The following is a 16,782-nucleotide window of genomic DNA, read 5'->3' on the forward strand; positions in this document are numbered from 1 at the left end:
CTGCCCTCTGAACCACATAGCTAGCAGCGGGACTTGTACTTCAGGGGTACCCCAATTGCAATTGTGCATGGAAGGTGAGGTACAGCTCAAAACCCGCAGTCAAGAGGATGCATCGAAAAGTCTTGATCTGCTACACAGTTCCCATTTTAGTGTACTGCTAGGCTCTCATCCTCCGTAGAACCATATAATAGTAAGAAGATAAATGTAATTATTTCAGTTCAGAAAGGTTAAGGATTTGCATCTTGCATATGCTGATTTTCTTTCCAAGAAACAGGAAATGCTACACAATGCAAATGTGTTAGGCATTGAGATTGCATTAATTCTTTGTATTTCCTATGCTGGAGATGTTCTGGAGTCACTGAGCAGGAACTGCCAGATTCAAAACAAATGGGGTCAGGTGGAGTCACTGAAAACAAGGACTGGTGAGAAAGAGTCTGTGACACTGTGTCCACTGTCTGTGAAGCAGTACTTACTGTGGAGGGAAAGTTTTGAAACAGTCCATGTAAGTCTATTAGGTTTGTTTCATTTCTTCCCAATTGTTGCTTTGCTTTATCGTGTTTCTCTACATTTTGCTAGAATATGGTGATGTACACCATGGCTGCTGACAGCTGACAGCGAATGGTAAATCCCAGCGGACACTCATGGCTTATTGTGGGGAAGAAATCTCTGTGATTCTATGGGCTATCAGCCCACAATCTATTTGTGGGATCATGGCTGGTTTTGACCAGTTCCAACTTTTTCAAGTGCACGGACACCTTGATCTTTGTCCTGGCATATGGGTAAGGCCAGGATGAACTGAAGGAACAGAGTATCTCATGGCTGTAGTCACTGTCAATAGATTTTTTTTTATGTGGGAACTGGCCAGAGATAAGAGATTTGGAGGAAGTCTTTTTGATGCCCTCATTCTTGTCTATCTGCTGTGCCTCAAAAATAGTCATCAGACTTTTCTAGGGAGAGGTGGGTGAGTTGGCTTGGATGGGCTCTCGAAGCAGGGTTGGTGGAGGGGCTGGCCTTCACTGGGAACCTCTCCGGCAGTGGGGTGCAGTGGGTGGTTTGGTGACAGGCGCTTTCCTGAGGTCTTGACACAATGGAGTCAAAAACTAAAAGCAAACTGTCCCTGCTTCCCAGGGGTCAGAAATGTCTGAAGATAATCAATCTGGGCTTGACAGAATGGTTCCTCAAGGCTGTTTTTCACAGGGTGCTTACTTGCTTGGGCTGTGCCCTGCTCAGAGCAGAGCCCAGTGTTTGAATTGCACCAGCCTGGCAGTTTCACTGATGCCTGGCAGAGTTGGGCAGGAAAAGGATCCACAAGATTTGGGGGAGAAGAGGACTCTCCATCAGTCTCCCTTAACTTAATCCTCATCACCCTCATAGGTATCATAGCAGTGTCCTCCTCTAGAGAACATCAATGTCTCCCCCTTCCATCCTTTCTCTGACCATATGGTACCTTAGCTGTGACCCTCCCCTGTGTACCAGAGCCTCACAGCTGACTTTGCATGATGCTCTGCTGCAGAAAGCAGCTTAATCTGAGTGTCTGGTGGTGGCCATCTCTGAGCTGGGGTGCTTGGGGGTTGTGTGGCTATCACTGGATGGAGCTGCTTTGCGCCTTGAAGAAGGAACTAAACATTCTGCTGTCAGAGCAGCATTTGGCAGCAGTGCAATAACACATTGAGGGCACACATGCAATGACAAGGGTTAAAAAAGGTGTCAAAGAATGACTTCGTAACTAAATGTCATTTATCTAGGGCAAGGCCAGGGGTTCTGTGGAAAATGATATCTCACTGTATAGTTACAGCCTGTATCATAATGCAGATATACAAGTGGTGTTGCATGGGACTATTCAGGCAGTTCTGTTTCTGGCATTTTGTAACATCTTGAATGTTGGCTTTTGCAAGCTAAATGATGTTTTTTAAGTGTAGAGTTCGGGGTTTCTTTTTAGGGTGCGATTATAGTCTTGTCCTGCATAAATAACAGCATCAGAAGAGGAGATTTTTATCCAAGGCTGGAGGTAATTGTTGGGTTAGCTTGTTAAACAGCCAAGGCAACACCAGGTAAGAACAGAGGTGCCTATTTCCAGTCACACAGGGGAGAAGAGAGTAAACCCACCCATGCGTGTGTGCACGTAGCCTCTGCAGGATAAAGATCTTCACCAATATATCTGCACCACAGATGCAGAAGAAATGAAGCGGCTATTTGGGACTTGGTGAATGTGCCTGATGGCATGACTAGGGTGGACTGTCCCTTCCTGTCTGGGTCTTGGCATGAGGTGTGAAAGCTTAGAGGGTTCTCAGGCTCAGGCATGAGCCATCAGTGTTTGGGGACTGGGAGCACAGTTCAGCCTAGCAGAAGTGTTAGTGGCCAGTGACTGGATTAGAGGGCCCTGGATGCTCCTTCCTCACAGTTCGTTTTGGTGACCCTTGAGTCATTTGTAATGATGGGTCCATAGCAAGCTGCGGATGGTGAGGGTCAGTACAAAAGTCAAAGGGCTGGTGACCCCAAAAACTCCCTGTCCAAGCACTTGAATTTGGGCTGGTGCTGATGTAGTTTACATGGCTCTGATAATTGAAAGTAGATGGCATTTTGGCTTTGCTTCTGCTTTCCTGCATGTGTTGATGAGCATGGTCAAATTCTCACCTGGAGAGAGGGCAGCAGGGGGACTTTGAAAGGGTATGAGGGAACAACAGATTTCCTAGATTGTAAATTTGCTATTTGTGGCCAAAGTGTTATTGGCTCAAGATGAAGGACTGTTAGAGATGGCAGCAGAAAAATGGGACTGAGGATGTTTTCTCTTAAGGTGACTATTCAGCACAGAACTAGTGGCTGGACACCGGAAATTCAGGAGCAGTGAGTCCCACATTCCTGTGCACAGACCATGAGGCTCAGGAGCAAGCGCCACTTGCTGTTGAAGCAGGAACACTTGAAGCAGCCCAGGTTTCCCTGTGCCCCTCTGCAACATGGGCTGCAGTTTCTCACTCCCAGCTCCTCTCTCAGGATCAATCTGCTGGTCAGAGGTATGTGAAGCCCTGCTGGTTTTGACAGGAGAGGATCTGAATTCCCTCTAATGCTGGCTCTAATTTTGGTGCTCCTTAGCATGGGGAAAGCCCCCTAGATAGCTCTGCCCAGTGTCCTCCGCTTTCAGTGAAGATCAGAGTGCGGTGGAGTATTAGCAGCACATCAGTTTTTTTAAATGAGGTTGATGAAATGCTCCATTCACAGCCCACTCCATCATAGCTTCTGACTTGGCTCCTGTTCATTTGACAAGACCTGTACTTGGGGCAGTTGCCTGCCAGTGTTGGGATGCCCTTCTTCTGATGCTGCCAGGTACTGTTGTCCCCAGAGCCCAGCCCAGTGTTTCTGCTGCCCTCCATGTGAGCTTTGTAATGCTGTGGTCCCTCTTTTCCTGCTGCCCAGGTTGGGGGGAACCATGTCTGCTGGTTTATCTTGGTGCCTTGGGTGATTGCTGTGGCCATGTACTGAGGCAACATGAGCAATTGAATACTGAACAACAAACGCAGTGTGTCCACTCAGTGCCATGTAGCAGGAGGTCGAGATCTGTCTTCAGATTCTTGTTTTTGATCAACAGAGGAGGAAAAAATATCACCAGTGACTTTGTAGAAGGTGGACCCTTCAGGTCAGCAGCACAACTTTCTGCAATTGATTTTTTGAGCTTGCTGATAAGTTAATGATGGGCCCAGTAGGAAATGGGCACAGAGTACACAAACATGAACAGCGTTGCTGTTGGAGAAAGTACTTGCTTTCCATGTTAATTCACTTGTTGGGCTGCTCTTGAACCCTAAATTAAGGTTGGTGGAGGTCTGGCTGTTAGAGGACCAAAGTCGTGTCCAGGCTGGACATTATTTTTCCTGGAAAGTTTTTCTTTTTTAGGTTTTGATACTGAATAACTCAGAACTTTTAACACCTGGCTCACCAGGACTAATAAGGAGCTGCTCCTTAGGAAGCGAAGCTACGTGAAGGGCCACGCATTGTGCCCATGAAATGAAATCCTGGTCACTACTTCTGAACAGAGCATGCCACCTGTATAAGAGTTTTGTGGCCTTGGACTTGTGTTTGGGTGTACCTCGAGGGACACGTCTGTCAGCACTTCAGATGGCTGTAGCTAGACCAAGGGATGTGTGTCTGGTGTGTCTTGGTTGATCAGATCACATCACTCAGTGCTGCCCATGCACAGTGAGGCCCTCAAGTGTCTTGTGGCCCTGAAAACCCCGTGTGAAAGCAGAGGATCCTCATTTCTGCTGAGCAAAGCAGAACAGCTAACTTATTCATGTTTTCCATTTGTCTTTTTTCCCTGCATGTTTTTCCACTCCATCCTGGAGGATGTTGAATGAAAGAATTGTACTAATGGGACTTTCCTCAGATTTCCTAGCCTGTTTTACTGTTGGGAAGGAGATAATGTCTGAGGCTGAGACCAAGAAACTCCTCTGTGCAGAGGCTAGGAGCCAGCTTGTGCTGGAGAGAAAAGGCGGGGGGGGGAGGGATGGTGGGTGGTGGTGGGAAATGTGCTACTGCTGATACTAATTTGCTTTCCAACCCATCTTTGAGCATGTTAAGTAAGAGGTGCAGAGGAAATGGCATGTAATTAAACAGGAATCCCTCTGTGCTGGGTTTTGCAGCCTTCTGCAGCTTTAAAACACTCCTTTTGTATTGTTCAGCTGTCTTGCTGTATCAATGGCTTTAAACTCTTCCTTGTGAGAGGAGTGATTAAGGAGTTGTTGCTTAGTCATCAGACTTTGCTTAGTGATGAATATAACACAGTTTATGTGCGTGGTGATTAAAACCATAAATGCCTTCACATGGAAGGCTTTCAAAGTGCTTGTCCTCTTTGCCCACTCAGTTTTGGGTCTGGAGCTGCTCAGCAGTCTCCTGCCCAGCAGATCCTTTTCTTGTGATCTGGGGCTGTGTGCAGATAGCTGAGTATTAAAAAGTGCTTTTGTAATTGAATACGGAATAGTAACTGTAGTTATGGAAAAGAATAGCCAGGTTAGGGACTTTGAGAAGACAGATGATGAAACCTCCCTCCCACCTTTCTCTTGTACCCACCCTAGGAGACTATTTCTTGGACATTTTAGCCTGAGATGTGTGGAAAGCATATTTTCAGTTCCACAGCATTTTGGGTGGTTGGTTTTGTTGTTGCAGTTTTATTCCCCCCTGATCCTGTGCGTGGGATGAAAATACGAAAATCTTTAATGTTTCCTGCAAACTGAAAAAAAAAAAAAAAGAAGAGTTGGGTCACTACAAGTTGCCCAGTGGGACAGCAGCAGATTCCTTCGGGTTCAAGTCTTGCTTGTCTATTTCTTCCAAACCAAATTAATTAACTTTTTGAAATGAAATCATGTAGTTAAAAATGAAGTTTGGGCTGAACTGAACGGCAAAAATGTGTTAAAGATGGAGGTGCTGCTGGAAAAATAGCCTTTTTTTTTTTTTTTTTTTTACTATAATTTCCTTTTTATTATTTTTTAGGGGGGGAACATGCCTGTCTCCCCCCCAAAAAAACCCAAAACCAACAACCTGAGCTGCCTGACTCCTCCTGGGGATTTTTCTACATCTCACCTGTTTTTCTTCCAAAGTAAACAAACCTTTTCTATGCTTGGATGAGAAAGCTGATTCACCATCTCTGTTCATCTCCTTTACGAGGCATTTGCTGCTTTTCTGCCTGGAAATGGCCACACTTTCCTACTGATGGACATACAGACTTCACAGAGCATTTTAGAATGGGCATCTCTTGTCCTCTGTTACAATAAAATCACTGGGCTAAATTCTCAACTTGAATAAATGTAGTTCAGTTAAAAATATATACTCACAAGCTCCCTGTATGAAAATAGACCACTATAAAAAGTAGACAAGCTTGTATGGAGGGTTCTGCTAATGTTAACACATTTTCCAGTGTTCAGAGATATTTGATTCATTTAAAAAAGCCTGGTGTGAATTCACCTAGCAGCATTTCCAATTTTATTTTTTATTTCCCTAGATCATTTCTGAGTGATAAAATCCATTGTGTGAAATGAGGTTTGTTTTACATTCAGCAACTGCAGATCAGGACCAGAAAGCACCTTGTTGGAGGACTGGCATGTGGCGAGAGGCAGTGCAGCTTTGCTGGCCAGCGACTGGCACCCACCGCTCAAAACACACGAGAGAACACAGCTTATGAGAGCCAACTCATAATGGGCCAAGGACTGCTCTGCCCATGTCCTGGGGCTAAAACGGCATGCCAAGTCCAATCCCCAGATATACTGGCCATGGGCTCTGCCTGCAGGGTCCTCCCTAATTTGCAGCAGCTCAAACAATTGAACCATATGGCCTTACTGCGCAGCAGTATCTTGTATGGGGATGTGTGTGCTCAGGAGAGAAGCTGATGTCTGGGGTGGCTGCTACCCCACACAGGGGCTCCTTTCCTTCCTGCCATCTCCTAATTTAGCAGCTGTTACGCTCTGAGGTAGGCACTATGCTTTTCTTTGCTCATAGTAATGATCAGGGATGTTCTGAGATGACAATTTCAATCTTTCCTACTAAACCCCTGCCCCCCACCCCCGATTTTAAAAGGCAACATCAGTTGAAACTGAAAAATGGAAACATTTTGTTTCCAAAACACTGAAACAAAATAATTGGTGTTTACCCTCTCTGCTTTTCACTCATTCCTGTGCAACAAAAACAATCTGGCAAACTCTGCATGCAGTTGTGAGATGTTTGGGTACACCACAAGCTGTGCATGGTTTCTTTCTGCAAAATCTAGTGTTGGGAATTGACAAGTGTTCAGTGGAGCAGAAAGGGTTTATTTTCCTCAGATCTCCGTTAGATGAACAGCACAGTGGCTGATGGAGAGCTGATGCTACTATGCTCAGACACCGAGTCTATGACAAAATTGTGTTACTGCAAAGGTATTGGCTCAGTCTGCTTGAATGGCTACAGCTATTTTAGTAAGACCAGGACTGTATGAGAAGGGAAATTAGCTTGTTAAGGTAATATTACCTTGGAATTGCCATTTCCTTTAGAGGTTGTATTAGAACAGGTGCATTGCTGTGAGGCCACAGCTTTTATAATCAAAAAAGTGCAAGAACCTGTGGACCAGGCTTTCACCATCCAGTTCTTTCTCAGCAACTTCTTCATTGAGCTCTTCTGTGGCTGGTGATGAGGATGGAGATGAGGAGGCAAAGCCAGCAGTATCCTCAGCCTTGCCTTGGGCCTTTATTTGCTTTTTATGTCTCAAGATTGAAATCACTGCGTTTGTGTCTTGAGATGTGAAGGCTTTTCTTTCCTGTTTCCTGAGCCATCTCTTCTCTTTGTAGTCACATCAAGCTCACACTGGAGTTGCACTCTGGGTACCTTTTGTGAGATAAAGTGATGTCTTCTCAATTGGAAAAGTGTCCTGGGTTCAGCAGTAGCAGTTATTTTTCTCCTTCTTAGTAGCTAGTGCAGTGCTATATTTTCATTTTTTGGCCTGTGAACAGTGCTGATAACCCTGATGTTTTTAGTTGCTGCTCAAATGTTTGGTCAGACCAAGGACTTTCTGAGCCTCATGCTCTGCCAGGGAGGAGGGAAAGCTGGGAGGAAGCAGAGACAGGACACCTGACCCAAACTGACCAAAGAGGTATTCCATACCACAGCACATCATGCCCAGGAGGTAACTGGGAGTTACCCAGAAGGGCTGGGACTGCAGGGTTGGACGAGGTATCGGTCGGTGCTCGGCTGGGGGGAGTGGGGCGAGTTATCTGTTGGCTGGTGCTGAGGTGTTGTATTCTTTCTTCTTGTTATTTCCTTTAGCACTATTATTATTGGTGGTAGCAGCAGTGGTTTGTGTTATACCTTAGTTACTAGACTGCTTTTATCTCAACCCGTGGGAGTTGCATTCTTTTTGATTCTCCTCTCCGTCCCTCCAGGAGCAGGGGGAGGGCAAGAAGGCGGGGAGTGAGTGAACGAGGTTTGTGGTTGGGTTTAAACCACGACAAAAAGCTAAATCAAAATAAGCTGTCCATTGTCATAGCTGGTGACATTTAGTAAGTCTGCTGCAAGGTGCCAAGTTTCAGATTGCTACTGCAGGGATGTTCACGCTTCAGATTAAGATGCTCCAGAAAAGAAATAAGACCTGACATAAATAATCTAATTTAAAAAATAACTACTAAAAGACTATGTGAATTGGGCACCTGGAATAATTATACATGCTTTAAATCCTGCAAGGGTGCCTCTCAGGCTCATAAGAGATGTTGGATGCTGCATTACCACTTTCATATCACACCATTCTGTTCCATGGTTTTGCATCACTAGTTGTTCCCAGCTGTCCTGAAAGCCCAGCTAAGACACTGAGATGTGAAATGTTTGTGTTGGGAAGAGTTGGGACCAGTCTCAAACAGAGTAGATTTGCTGGACCACTACCATGTGTTTCTCATTTAAGCTGCCTACAGTTCCTTTTGCAGGGGAGAAACATGATATTAAAATGATAAGAAATAGCACAAGCTAACATCTCCACTGAAACACAACCTCTCTTTGGGACAGCAGGAGTTGTCAAAAATCACATTTGCAAGTCAAAAATCACATTTTCAACGCTAACGCTCCAGGAGGGGATTAACTGTGCTAGTAATCAGGTGGGTAATTCCCTTTAAAATTATTGTTTTGCCTCACTCCATCCAGTTACTCAAGTTGTTTTGCTACCCCACAGATCTTGCTGTTAATGTCAACAAAATGATTATAGACTGCAATAGCATCAAGATGTTTCACCCACAGGAGTGCTGGTGAAATGTTTATGGTGCAACCTGTTGAAAGCAGTGCTTGATGTGTAAATGTCAGGAATAATCAGCTTTCCTGTCACCAGAACCTAAACGCACAAACACAGGTGCTGAAAATGTCACACACACACACACACAGAGCCAAAGAGCTACTTTGTCACAGGTCAAGTAAACAGCCAATGTCAGTGGAAGTAATGATGTGAGAAAGCCACCATGGCTCTTGGCTGGTGATGCCATCCACCATTTCTGATTTGTGAATTGTGATTGGCAGCATGGTCCTTCCTTTGGCATTAGTGACTGAGCTGATGCAGAGAGCTGGACAAGGGACGAATGCCCTGTTGTATTGGCATTCCTTGTGTCTTGGTAATAGACGCTATAAAAAAGAAAAAAGTCTGATGAAACAGGCCAGACCTGAAGGCATATTGAAATCTGGAAGATTTAATTTAATATTTTTATTACATACTTTCGGAGCGCTCATTATACCCCCACCCTCCAGGAATTTATTTACCTATGGAAAATTATACTACTGATTACAAGATTGCGGGTTCATTTTCAGTGCTCAGAACTCCCTTCTTCTTCCTACAGCTCAGGTTACACTTGCATGACTTGTAAAGTTTTGAAACATCTTGAAAATTTTAATGCTACATTGTGGAAAGGTACCTGTAGAGGAACGAGGCAGAGTACTTGCTTTGCAGTCTTTTTGATGGGGAAAATGCTTCTTGGTTTGAATAGGTCTGTAAATGTTTTCTTTGAGAGATTGAATACTGAGTCACAAGGTGCTTACAAGAGCTGCCTTGGGTTTGTCCTTCAGGCTGGGTGTGAAGTGAGAAACTGAGAGAGTTATCTTTAAAACATAAGAAGGAATGCTTTCTACTGGGGAATAAAAAGTTATGCAGAAATCGTGACTACAGTACATATGAATTTATACTGGCAAGATCCCTGTGGTAAATGTTTGACAGACAGGACAACATTTTAGTCAGAATCTCAGTTTTTCCAATAAATCATTGCACCTGAGCCTTTAAATCATAATTCACGTCAGCCAGCACTGCAAACTGAGTTAAGGTCAGGAGAGATTTCCAGACGCATTATGATGATTATCTAACAATTCAGTTAATAAAACCATAGAACTGGATGAGATTTTTGTCAATGCTGATGTCACAGCAACAGAGACCTTTGACTTCAAATAACATTGTGAATATTGGATAAGATCCTGCAGTGCTGCTCCTCCATGTTATGATATTATCCAAGGATGAAGGTTATAAATGACTTGTACTGTTCGCTTTCCAGTGAGTAAAAACGAACACCCCCCCCAATAATCAAGTTCCAATACACAACTAGATACAATATAGCTTTTTCTTTATATATATATATATCTGTATATATATCAAGTAAAAAAATCTAAAATAGTTGGAAGTAAAAAATGAAAAAATAGCCGATTGTGTTATTTTTTTTTCTTTACAGTGATATGGTAGCAAATACATGACAAATGAGTGATAAACCTTTACATAGGAGTTCTGGTCCCACCTCCATCAGTAGAGCTCAGACGAGAAAATGGAACAAGGTGATTTTGTTTTTTTTCTTTTCAGCTTCTGTGAGTGACAGAGGTGATGTGGGTAAGACAGGAGGAAATCATAGCAGTCAATGAAATAAAACTCTGAAGTGTTTTCCAAAAGACCTGAAACACTACAGGGTACAAATTACTTCTGAACTGGGGGAGCAAACACAAAGCATCACCAAGTCCTACTGAGGCTGAAAATAACATATGCTTATTCTGGCTTCAAAAATATGTCCCTTTTGTGCTGCCTTACCATAAAACCCCTCACTATCAATGCTCCCCCTTTCCCCCTGCAACCAATAATAAAAAAGCAAAGCCATAAATCAATTGAATGGGCTCAGCCAGATGTGAGACCTCAGCAATGCACAAGTAGCTGGCTGCCCTTTGTCCAGCAGTGATTTTTTTCCAGACTCCTTTTACATTGAAAATACCTATTGACTAAGCTTGGCAAATGGTCACACTGAGCCCTATTTTGGCCATAGAAAAGAAAGAAATACTAGTCTCAGCATAGAACAAGATCATATAGACAGTCAACACAAAACAGTATTTTTCAGTTGTCTGCATAATAATAATGTTTGCATATAGAACAGCTTTTGCATTATTGCTCTACTCATAAGAATATAGTAAGGAACTTATACCAGACTTGCACATTACAAACTTAAGGTTCTTTGGTGAAGAATGAGAAAACAGTATTTTCATTGTACTTAAATCTCAGAGAAGTATTCATTTTTATCTGTTGATCCTTTGGATTCTCTCACAGAGGAGGGAAAGGTATTGAGTCAGCTTTACCATTGCGACGATGGCGACCCCGCCAATCATCATGCATGTGGGCCAGAAGAGGGAGTGGAACAGCACGTTGTAGCTGTACAGTTTGGTTAGTATCACATTCTTCTGCACGCCTTCAGGGTCATAGAAGCAGGAGAAGCGTTGGTACTTTCTGAAGTTTTCCATCACAACATTCACCAGTGACATGGATTCCTCATAATTCTTGCCACATTTGGGTATGTATGAACACTGGGAAGAAATTAGGGGAAGAAAAATGTATTTCCAAACCAGATACAGTGTCTGTTTTCAGGTGACAAGCAGGAAAATCTCAAGATGATTATGCTAGTTAGATTATGGAGTTAAATACTATTAAACCTAATAATAAATTTATCACAGACAAAACAATGTTTTTCACATCTACAGAATTTCCCATTGGAGAACATCCAAATACTGTACAAACATTAATGCTTTAATCTGCACAGTGGCCTTGTGAGTTAGGTGAATATATTATTATTGCTAATTTACACATGCTGAAATGGAACTGATGAAGTACCTCTTCATCTAAAGTGGCATGCATATGCTTGCAGTTAGATGGGTAACTGATTCTCTGTAAATAAAGATCTGGTAGTTTATATCTCATTTGGATTGTATCAAAGTGATTGTAGTGGGCACAGGAGTTGACTTGCAGAGAAGGCTGATGAGAAACCTTTATACAGATTTTCCCATGGGGGTAATTCCTCAATTAGAGAAAAACAGATGGTTTAGGAGAAAGTGCTGTTTTCCTCCTGACAACCAGAAGACTTTCATTCAAATTCTAACTGAAGATCAGCCTGGGTACCGGGATGGGTCTTCGTGTTGTTTTTGCTCTGGACCCCAGTCTAAATCCAACAATTCCTTTTCTCTGAAGATGCTGCTTGAATTTCAGTCTCAGTCACTGAGAAAAAAAGGTTTGAGGGTAGTTTATCTAATAGAGTTTCAAACTAGAATTCTCAAAGAATATTAAAGGCAAACTAATATGAAAATCAGCTTATGGAGTCCATGCATTACAGGTATTTCATGGGATGCACAGGACAGTAGCCTGAGCCTGTGCTGACCATTTCCTATAAAGAGCTAGTGTGGGCCTGTGAGCTGAGGGGCAGACATGCAATGGTGGAGGCCACATCTGCATTTTGACCTAGAGCAGAAAGACCTGAATTTGGTGTTGCTGCTGCTGGTCTGGAAAAGGATTGATAGGAGCAGCACAGGGCACATCACTCCCTCCTCATGTCTAGACATTCTCCTCCACATCTGGAGGGTTTCTACACCTGTACAGGGTTTTGATTAACTGCTTCAGGAGGGATGGAAATCTGCTGCTTAACTACTTGAATGTGCACAGGGAGACCCAGCTGGTCACTGCCCCCTTGCAGTTATGGTGTGGTTGTGGGTCCCACCATGCTCCTTGCCTGCACTGCTTGTCCTGGGTGAGCACCTAAAGTAGCTCCAAATAATTAAATGAAAGTGAGCTTTGCAAAAGAAAAAAGATGTTTTGATTAAAATAATGTGACCCATGGCTTTTGGTTATCACTGGCTTAATGGGCATACTTTATAAAAGCCCCACTGTTCTTTTTCATGACTACACTGTGACTTTTTTTGTAATTTACAGTGACATATCTCTAGTCCTAATAACGATCAAAGGATTAACCTCGTAACAGGATTTGATTGATTAATTGGCAAGTTTATTAGCACAGAATATGATTTGAAGCACTGCAGAAAGATCGTCTGGTGTTAGCAGAGTGGAGCTATAAGGGTAGGGCATGGCAGCATTGCCATTATGAATATTTCATGGAGCTTCAGAAATTAGAGATGGAAAATATCGGTGGTAGTATATCATTCCTCTTCCTTCTTGTGCGGGCCTGCTCCAGGATATTCTCTTGCACTCTGCCCATCTTTGTCTTAAATGCCTGAAACCACAGCCCTCTTCCAGTGCCTATGACTCTTTAATAGATCACAAATTAGTAAGTAGGGGAAATTTCTCAGAGAAGAGTACCTCATTCTTTTACTAAGTTCTGCGCTATCACTGTCTAACAGCAGTATTTCCAGCTCAGATTTCTTTTCCCCTGCCTTTTTTTTCCCCCTCTTGCAAACTTGGTGCTACACGCTTTTGTTTCTTGAAGTCCCATGAAATATTCTGAGGGAAGAGATTAAATGAGGACTTGGCAACTCTTTCCAAAGTCCAGCCCTTCTCTTTTGACAGAAAACAGCAGGCATATAAAAGCCCAAATGACAGATTGTTGGATTCAAGGACTGTGGAAATGTCCCAGGAGTGCAGGGGGGGGGAGGTCTGACTTCTTGCAAGTCTGAATATAGTCCAAGCATTTTCAAAGGAAACCTGATGCTCAAGCAGAACTTCAGCTGTTGCCTTCTACAAGTGATGGCACAGAGCCACCAGCCATATTGAGCTGGTTGGGCTGCCCATGACATGAGGGTCTGAGAGTGAAGCTCCCAGAAGTGCAGTTGTGCAGGGGGAGGTTGACTCACTTTGCCTCTGAGCCAGCCTTTTTGTGCTGAAACCATATCTCTCTCCAGGCTATGGTCTTCAAGACATGGGTGCCCTTTACTCCATGCGCTATCTGACTTGTTCCAGGTCTTCTGAGCTCTGGGAGGCGTCTTAGTCTCAGCTTCAAGGAGCTCCTCTGCACAAGGACTTTCTGTGTGCATTAAGTTACAGTTGTAGGGAGCTTCTGACCTACTTCCATACTTTGGCTTCCCCACTGAAATGCCAGGGATAACACAGGGCTGACTGCCATGTTGGTGACTGCTGTGTTGCACAGGTCATTGGCAAACATGTCTGCAGGTGTGCATAATGGGATGCTTTTGTTTTCCTTGGTTTGGTCTTCATTTAGTTTTCTTCAATGTCTGGCAGGGAATTTTTATCTGCAATTGTTACACTGTGCCTGTGAACCTAGTCTACTAAATCTGCTGTTTTATCGCAATGTCTGCATTGTCAAATGCTTGGAAATCTGCAAATCTGAAAGTAAATAATGTCTGTTCCTCTACCTCGAGTGAGGATTCTGTAATACAAAGTGAGAAAAGAGGTTCTTGTGTTACTTGCAACCTGATCACAAGAAGGACATACCAGACAGTTATGGAGAGACCTTGCCTTTATATTTCCAGCTCTGCTTTCCTTGTTTACAGGGTTGGATAGGTAACCTGTATGAACTGACATGTCCAGTCCAATGCCCTGCATAGTGCAGAGTTACTCAGGGACTTGTCCAGTCAAGTTACAAGTATCTCCAAGGATAGAGATCACACAGCATCTCCAGACAAGCTGGGGGCAGTTTCATTTAGGTCAATGACTGACTGGGCAGTGAAACACGTGGCTCATTGTGAGAATTGTGGCATCAATTTATGTCTCTTCTGAAAAATGTAACAGGTTTGAACCGGGGGCTGAGGGAGGAGCCTTGTGTCTGTGCTGGTCTGATACCGACTCCTGCAGACTGAATTCTCTGGTCCCAGCCCAGAAATGGCTGTGCTGGGAACTGCAGCTGAATAGTACGGCTTCTCTGCACCAGGCAAATTACCCTGCATTATAAACACCTGAACATTCAGTAGGAGACCACAACATCCCCCATAATTTTTGAATCTCAGGCAGTTAAAACTGGCATAACAGTGATTCTGGTGATTCAGTCCTGCTTGTTACCTCACTTATGGTGCATGTGTATAAATTAGCAGTAGCTCAAATAATAAAAAAAGTATAGCATAATAATAATATAATAGAAATGATATAGCATAGGATTTAAATGGGGCTTCTGGCATTGTTTTAACTAACTCAGACGTTCTTCAGGGTAACAGCCTGGCTCTGTGATCTGGGCATGAGGGGGCACCATCTGATTTACTTCTTGCAGAGGCTTTTACACCCTCTGACAGATGAGGAAGGAAGGTGATCTGTGAAAGCATTCAAGTTGCAATAGCTGTAGCATTGACAAGGAGCTTGGCTTCTCCTGAAGACTGGAGATAGAGTATGCATGGCAAGAGCAATGAAAAGCCACAAAGAATCCCATGTGCTTTCCTGGGAAACACTTGAGCAGTTCAACTGGTAATCACTTACTTAGAAGTGATTCTCACCAGAGACGGGCAGCAGCACGCTGTAGATAAATTGCACCTACTCCTTGCTATACCTTATTAGTTTAGACAGCAAGTCTCCCAGTTTAATCATTACTTAATGTCAAAGTGCATTTTGCTCCATCTGTGCTACCTGGTGGGGACAGGGGAATGATGGGCTCCAGATGCTGCTCTGCATGTGTGGTGGTACTCAGTGAGGCAGAGGTTGGCAGGGGGATGCTGACCTTCTGAAGATCACTGGTGTTGGCCTTGGAGGGTAAGCACTGTGTTTTGCAGTGTCCACAGTAATGTCAGGGCTCAGTGAGACAAGGGGCAGCTGCTATTTTGTTTATTTGGTAAGAACAAAGATAGGAAACGTGGGCCTGAGTAGGTGGATGGGAAGAGACAGCTAGCATACAGCTGGGGTGCTCAAGGCTGCTCTTCCTGGTATGTGGAGCCCCTCTCCAGCTGGGGGAGAGGGAGCACCCCTCCACTTGCTGGTCTGAGCTTGGAGTCTCTGCTGATCCCAGCTAGGCAGAAGAAGCAAGGTATTTTATAGGCACTGCAAACTTCCATGCAAAGCTGCATTTGGATTCAGGTCACATAGCCAGCATCATGTCAGGAAAACCTAGGAATCCTCCTGAGAGCAGAGTTTAACTTGTAAAACAACCTTGGGCTGGAGAAGCATTAACTATGCCTACATTAAATTAAGAGGAGGCGGCATGCGGGAGAATTTCAAAGTCTATTTCAGCAAGCAGAAGTCATCAATAAAAGAATGTGGAGATTTATTTGAATCCAGTGGAGCACAGAGACCGATTTGATCTGTTTTAATCAAATTGTGGCATGAGTGTTGCTGGATTTTGCTTCTGCCCCAGCAGAATGCGGGGTCTGTACTACCACAGGCTTCACAAATGACAAGTGCCTCCTTTCTGCACTGATGTTGAGCTGGAGGGGAAGATGGGGGCACTGTTCCCCATTTCATGCTTCAGATCCATAGAGCTTTTTCTCTCAGCCACAGGAGCTAATTATCAGAATAACTGGCCCAGTGCAACCACGCCATGCTTTGACTGATTTTAATAGCACTTCATCTTAATATGCAAAAGTAATTTGGTCTACTGAAATGCTGCCATAAATAGAAACACAATAGGTTACATTGTCAGTAGCTTGAATCGGGGCTCTGCTGTTACAGGCTGTGCTTTGCCAACCACCCATATTTGGAGGTTCAATGACCTTGGATAACTAAGTAGTTAATGCAAATCTGGCACTTGTAAGTCAAATGACTTAGCTGCGTCCTGGCTCACTGCAGTTTGCAGTCTTGGGTACCCAGGTGCTGTAGATATGAAGATAGGAAGGTGGGGAGAGGGACATTTCTTAGTCCTATCCTGCCATGCTGCATGGAGGGAGCAAGCACCCTTCCTAGCCACCTCCACTCCCTAACAAAGAGGTGGTTGCTTGTCTGGTTTGATACACAGCACTGCATCAGCTGCACAGCTGTGGCTGTGGGCTGGCAGAGAGTTGCATTCTGTGCATCCGCTGTGTTCATTATAGCCTCCAGACAGGAGTTGTCTCCATCCCACCTGGATGGAGTTATAATGGATTTTGTATTTGCTGAAGGAGACAGAGGAATTCTCCTTCAGGTTTGTTAAA

At 43.8% G+C, this 16,782-nt stretch overlaps 1 protein-coding gene and 1 long non-coding RNA gene across 8 annotated transcripts in view; one reads left to right on the forward strand and one right to left on the reverse strand.

Moving 5' to 3' along the window:
- LOC136011941 (uncharacterized) overlaps positions 1-16,782 on the forward strand; it is a 29,353-nt gene that overhangs the window by 8,576 nt on the left and 3,995 nt on the right. Inside the window, exons 3-5 of one of the 4 annotated variants that reach the window (XR_010611516.1) lie at positions 8,415-8,594; positions 10,197-10,296; positions 11,051-11,291. This is a non-coding gene — a long non-coding RNA (uncharacterized LOC136011941). The remainder of the gene's footprint in view (positions 1-8,414; positions 8,595-10,196; positions 10,297-11,050; positions 11,292-16,782) is intronic. The other 3 variants (XR_010611519.1, XR_010611518.1, XR_010611517.1) reach the window with 3 other exon arrangements.
- Positions 9,158-16,782, reverse strand: part of LOC136011940 (calcium-activated potassium channel subunit beta-2) — a 149,614-nt gene continuing 141,989 nt past the window's right edge. For all 4 annotated transcript variants that reach the window (XM_065674534.1, XM_065674532.1, XM_065674531.1 and 1 more), the window contains one exon: positions 9,158-11,304. In XM_065674534.1, coding sequence (XP_065530606.1) covers positions 11,020-11,304 — 285 coding nt within the window. In that variant the 3' untranslated portion in view covers positions 9,158-11,019. The remainder of the gene's footprint in view (positions 11,305-16,782) is intronic.

Source organism: Lathamus discolor, chromosome 3 (genome assembly GCF_037157495.1).
Source record: "Lathamus discolor isolate bLatDis1 chromosome 3, bLatDis1.hap1, whole genome shotgun sequence".
NCBI lineage: Eukaryota > Metazoa > Chordata > Aves > Psittaciformes > Psittacidae > Lathamus > Lathamus discolor.